At 43.5% G+C, this 6,202-nt stretch overlaps 1 protein-coding gene across 1 annotated transcript in view; it reads left to right on the plus strand.

Annotated features, from left to right (window-relative positions):
* Positions 1–777: 777 nt before the first annotated feature.
* Positions 778–6,202, plus strand: part of CD2AP (CD2 associated protein) — a 108,226-nt gene continuing 102,801 nt past the window's right edge. Inside the window, exon 1 of the mRNA XM_007451910.1 lies at positions 778–841. Coding sequence (XP_007451972.1) covers positions 838–841 — 4 coding nt within the window. The 5' untranslated portion in view covers positions 778–837. The remainder of the gene's footprint in view (positions 842–6,202) is intronic.

The following is a 6,202-nucleotide window of genomic DNA, read 5'->3' on the forward strand; positions in this document are numbered from 1 at the left end:
TTTTCTCTCTATTTCTGTCCTCTTGCATCTCTCTCTCGCGGCCTCTTTTCTTTTAGGTCCCCCAAAGCCTGCTGCAGCAACACTGCAAAGTGGGGCAACCCAGGCTCATTTGCCTATCAGCAAAAACTCTTTGTATCCATCTGAAGCGACAAACCACACAACACGCCTGTCCCAGCAGCTTCGAACTTCAGGGCGGAGGACTAGTCGCAGCTGTGCCGCACGGCTCCCCCATTCGCTCCGCGCACCTGGACGCGGGCGGCTAGCGACCCCTGGCCATGACGTCACCGCACCTGGCAGCCGCCGGGGGCAGGCGGTGAGCCGGAACGCGGCGGGGGCGGGGCAGGGAGGACCGAGGATTCTCGCGAGATTTTCCTCCTCCCGTCCCAGCTCCCGGCACCTTCCCGGCCTCTGTCCTGGTCTCCACCTCAGTCTCTGGCGTCGCGTTAGAGGACTGCGGGCGCCGAGGGAGCGGCGGTGGGGGCGGGCTCCGGGGCTGGGCTGGCGCTCCGGGTTGGAGCCGGCGGCCACGACGAACCGGCAGGTCCCACCCAGTGGCGGGAGCGACCGGGGGTGGGGAAGCCGCCTGCTGGGCGGGCGGGCGGGGGAGGGCGCTCCAGCCGCCGCGAGTGAGGAGCGGCCGCCGCCTGTTCCTCACGGGTGGCGCGGACGGGACTGGCCTGGGAACGCCGCGGGCGGATGGAGGCGCCTTCTTGCCCCGCCTGAGCTCAGCCGGGCTAGAGCCGAGCGGAGGGCCCGCCTCCTGCCGCCGGAGCGGCCGCGCGAGCAGCCGGAGGAGGAGCGGCTGGCGCCGGGCTGCTCCCCGCGGGAGCCCCCAGCATGGGTAAGGGACTCGAGGACGCTCCCGATTCGGGGAGACGGTTCCCCTTCTCGATCTCGGCGGGGAGGGGGCGGGGGGCGGTCCCTGCGCGGCCACACGGCTTGCTCCCCGCCGCCCCTCCTCGCCCTGCCTTCCACCTTGCTCTTCTGGCGGAGAAGTGCACCATCTCGTGCTTTCCTCTCTGCCTCTTTACCTGGTCCCGGGAAAGGTGAGGGGGTGGGGGGGGCGCCCGATCACCTCGCCCCGCGCCTAGCTCCGCTCAGCCCCGAACCTCCCTTCTAACTTAGCCCCTTCTTTCCTCCCCGATCCTGGTGGGATGGGGGAGGGTGATCGAAAAACTTGACAAACTAGCACTTTCAACTTCTTTATCTTCTGTGAACCTTTGTATAGATTGGCCTTTTAAAGCATTTTGTAGTTTGTTCGTTAGAAAAGGCAATTTTTTTTTTCCCTGCTAAAACTTCCAAGGGGTGCCTCAAGGGTAGGGAAGCTTGAGTATTTACTCCGTTTCTACCTGGGCAAGTGTGTTGGCACTTAAATATTAAATCTCTTCCTGAGAACTGGATTGGCGTTTGGTAGGATTTCTGCGTTGAATCCTTTGAGAAGCAGTTTCCTGTTTGGAGTTAGACTTCCTCGCTAGAAGGGGAGAAAAGTACAAGGCCTTATATGTTATTTACTATGTGCTTTAAAGTTTTTGTTTGGTGCTAGAGAAAGAATGTGTTGCAGCCTGGTCTGAAAGGGAGTTTTGTTGAGTAGTGTAACAATGTTTTTGATAACAAAGTTCGGTGTGGGCTAGGCACTATCTCCCTGAATCCTTTAAAAATGAAAAGCAGTTTAAAAGAGAACTTTTTTTTTTTTTTTAAATCAAATGTGTGCCACCGTAAGGCATATGCATGCTCTGTAAGAGTAATCGCAGTGTTGGTTTTGTAGAGCAATCAGCAGGACGCTATCACTTCTTGCAGTTGAGGAAAGAGTTGGTGCTGCTTCATCTCAACAAACTATTAACTGAAATTAATAATTCATGAAACTAACAAATGATTTAGGAGCGGGACAAATACAGAGTACTGCTGATGTGGCACCTACTGCCCACACACTGTTTTGTGGGAAATGCCTTAAGGATAGCGCGTTTATAGACAGTCGCCTAGCTCTTCTTTGTTTTCTTAGACTGTCTACTTCTGTGCTCTCCTGTCTCCTTTTGCTTTCAGGTAACTTTTGTACACATAGTGCTCTTAAACTTAGAAACAGTGAAACCTTGGCTACTTGGAACTTTCCAAGGAATTTCTTTCTGATTTATTAGTTGAGCTTACTGGGTAATTGAGGGTTTATCCTCTAAGCTTCAAATTATAAAACGACTTTGAGTGAAAATCATACTAAAATTAAATATGGTATTCTTTTCTGTTTTAAGTAGGATGCAGAATATAATTAAATCTTTTGATGACCTAGGGTCATCATTTGTGACCGTCAGTTACTGTGGTGCCGTGAGGATCTGTTGGATTGTATATAGGACTGTAGATCACATCTCTTTGCATTTTGAAGTTATTAAGTAAGCATTTTTTCTGCTTCTCTATTGGATGTGCTTGTCACTGTGATCGGTGTCCCCCTTCACCTTCCCAATGGTAATTTTTCTACGCCATTTTTTCCTCCGGAAGTCAAATTTGTAATTCTGCATAAGGGTAAAAATGAGTTGACCCTTATTTAGTTGTGAGATCCTCTTTTGAGAAAAGTGAGTATCAATACTTGGACATTGGAGTATTTATTTTGATTGTTCAGAGGCCTTTTCTCAGTGACTTTGCTGTGTTCTGGTTAGGTGAGTTGCCAGATTATCTTGGTCTAGTGTGATGTTTGTACACTCTCAACTTGACTACCCAGAATGTGTTTTAATGGTTGATTACTTGGGTGCATTTGCAGTTAATTTTTGAAAGGTATTTGTCAGATATTGTCATATGAATGTGTACTTGAAATTTATTGGTCATGTATTCATAATAAAATTATCAAAATCATTTAAAGGGAGTTTTTTCTTTAATATTAATCTAACATACTTGGTTTTGCTGTCAGAAGTCTTTATTTCTTATGACTTAAGACGATAGCTTAAAATATTTACATGGTATTTTATCTGGTTCATTACAAAATGAAAAATCTTTAATCTCTTCGTTTCGAAATAACTTGGATACCTATTAAGTGATGGTTCTTAACATTTAGATGGTACAGCTAGAGAGTTAGAGTGTGCTTGGGCTCTGAACTGGGACAGTTTAAGGTCAAATCCTGGCTCTTCCACTTACAAGCTGTTGTGACTGAGCTTCAGTTTCTTAATCTATAAATGGGATAAAACTATCAACCTTATAGGTTGTTAGGAGGATTGAATGAGTTAATACTTGTAAAGTGCTTAGAACAGCCAATGTTGGTTGCTATTATTTTCATTTTCAAATAAATTTCCCTAAATCTTGCATCAACTTGAAAAAACAATTCTCAGTGTTTGACCTTTGTTAGAAGCATGATATTGTCTTTGAGGGACCAGTGGGATGAGATGATTTTGTATCAATGCAGAAACAGGAAGATAACTTTCAAAGTTCGATATACTGTGAGAAAGTTCATTATTGGTAGTAAGTTTAGGAAAAACTAAGTGGGATGAGTGTTAGTAGAGACTTATTTGAATTTTTATCTTAAACTAAAGCACTTTTTAGTTTCTGCATTTATTAAATGTGGAAGAATGCTTATCATAAGGAAATTTGGGGCCTTCCGTGCGGAAGAATTGGGGAGAGCTTGAAAAAGATGGAAAGGCAATACTTATATTTCTTATTCCAAAAGTACAGATCTACATTTTGGAGTGGAATAAGACAGAAAGCAAATGGCACGAAGTGTTACTATATATAAATTTTTATTTCTGAAAAAGTAAGCAGATTTTAAGGATTGAATTTCACTTAATTTTAGATAAGGTTATGAACTTTTTAGTTTAAATTATTTTTTACCACCTCACATATAATAAGTCAACATGTTTAAATTATGAGGCATTTAATGGGCAGAAATATATACTTGGTTTAGAGATAATATGTGTACTTCTGTAATACAGTGATTTATTTCTTTTCTTTGATTCACTCTTTGGATAAAATCTTGATTCATACAAATCAGTAGTGGCAACTGGATATTGCCTCCTGGTGGCTCACCTTTCAATTTCAGGATTTACTTCAATTAAACTAATCCTGAGCGTGAAAGAGGAATATTAGGAAATTTTTGTTTCAAAGTTGGATTGGACTTCCCTGGTGGTGCAGTGGTTAAGAATCTATCTGCCAATGCAGGGGACACGGGTTTGAGCCCTGGTCCAGGAAGATCCCACATGCCGCGGAGCAGCTAAGCCCGTGCGCCACAACTACCGAGCCTGCGTGCCACGACTTCCGAAGCCCATGAGCCTAGAGTCCGTGTCTTTGCAACAAGAGAAGACACCGCAATGAGAAACCCCCACTTGCTGCAACTAGAGAAAGTCCGTGCGCAGCAACGAAGACCCAACGCAGCCAAAAAATTAATTAATTAATTAATTTAAAAAAGAAACAAAGTTGGATCACTAGCAAATCTAATAATCAGTTGTGTTCCTTAATTAGTAAGTACTCGTAATCAGAATTTTCCAAGGGTTCAAATTTTGAATAGGTATAATTCCATAAAATCACATTTAGGGTGAAAATTCACATTCATAATATTTTATATTTTCCTATAGAAATTTGCCTGAAGTTTGCCATATATCTCTCGTTAATGAGGGGTTAGCAAAGTAAAATGATGTCTTACTCACTTAATAAGATGATCTAAATTTTAAGGCATTTAAGATAAGAAAGTTAAGAAAAGCATGAAGTGCCTTATGTTCATTCCATATTGCCAATTGAAAATACCTTCAAATTTTTATTTATAAGTAATCCAATCTGTGATTTTTTTTCCCTCCTCTCCTGTGTCATGGAATATTTTCCTCCATTAAGTGTATTTTAAGTATGATACCATTTTCTAATGTATTTAAAAAGTGGTGTCATGTCAAGAGGTTGAAGATAAGCAAAGAAAGGTGTAATGATTCTTGATTTGTGTGAGAATAGGACAGCTGCAGGAGCAGTTCCTAGGTAAACTGGTGCAAGTTGTGAAAGATCTGAAAGTTTTCAGAGTTTCTTTTCAGAAAAGAAAGAGGGAATAAAACCTAATATGATGTGATTGAAATTTAGGTAAATTGGTAATCATCATGATGGATCTGTGACTTGGTAGAATTTGATATCCAACTACTAGGCAGGTTTGCCTCAAGCAGGATTAGTTCTTTCTAGATGGAGAGGCCAGAACACTGGCCTGGAAATCTGGATGGAGGTACTACAGTTAGCCTCTCAGCATGAGGGATAAGAGTAGCAAAAGACAGTGTGCAGACAGGTGGAGTTGGCCAGGTTGGTGTGGGAGCGGGATGGTGGTGGGTAGCAGGTACTAGGTAGAGGTTCAGGCTGGCATCTTGGAAAAGGGAGGAAATGAGCTTTAGCAGTAGGCCTTGAAGACCTCAGAACCGGGAAGCAGAACCAGACAGGGTCCAGATTTCTTATGAGAGATACAAGGTAGCTATTTGTTCCCAGGAACAAAAGTGAGCTTGGTTATTGGAATTGTTTAGGATGTGGCAAGCAGTAATATTGACAAGATACTGAGCTCCTAAGCTGTAGAGCTTATATATTTTCTGCTTGGCACTGCGTCGGTAGCTGGATCTATATGTGTGTTACAAGTGGTCCTGGGTAACTGGGGTGAAAGGAGATTCTCTATCTCAATGCTTGAGGATATTTCTTGCTCACAGTCTAGCGCTCCCTCTGTTTATTTGGCCTCAGGGATTTGATACATCTGCTCTTTGCAGCTCTTTCTTTTTCACCTGTTCTTCTCCTTTCACACCCAAGGCAAAGCAGATTACAGAGTTCCAGCATACCCTTCTGTTTCAGAAACAAGCGCACAATCCTTAACAGTGTTAAATAGTCATAACTGCCAATATAATAATAAATGGGCAAGTAAGGTATAAGAAACTTGAAAGTACTACTAATTGTTGATCCCTGAACAATTTCACTGAAGTTGTGTTAGGCTAGTTATTAGGCTGGTTATCAGAGAGAGCTTTCTTAGTTGTTTTTTTGTTCGTTTGTTTTTTGTATAGTATACCTGCCCTTTTCAGTCCTCCCGCATACCACCCCCCCCCCACACCATACTACCCACAGCTTTCTTTTAGATTTATGTTAGATAGATGTTCTGTTAGATGGATGTTCAGACTAGTTCACAGGGTCATTTATTGCTGCTTTAAGCGGATAGAATTCCCTTCATAATCTTACTAGGGCTTTTCTGACCCAAGATTGCGCTTCTCTCCCTCCCTCCCTCCCTCCCTCC

Source organism: Lipotes vexillifer, unplaced genomic scaffold, assembly GCF_000442215.2.
Source record: "Lipotes vexillifer unplaced genomic scaffold, Lipotes_vexillifer_v1.1 scaffold147, whole genome shotgun sequence".
NCBI classification, from domain to species: domain Eukaryota; kingdom Metazoa; phylum Chordata; class Mammalia; order Artiodactyla; family Lipotidae; genus Lipotes; species Lipotes vexillifer.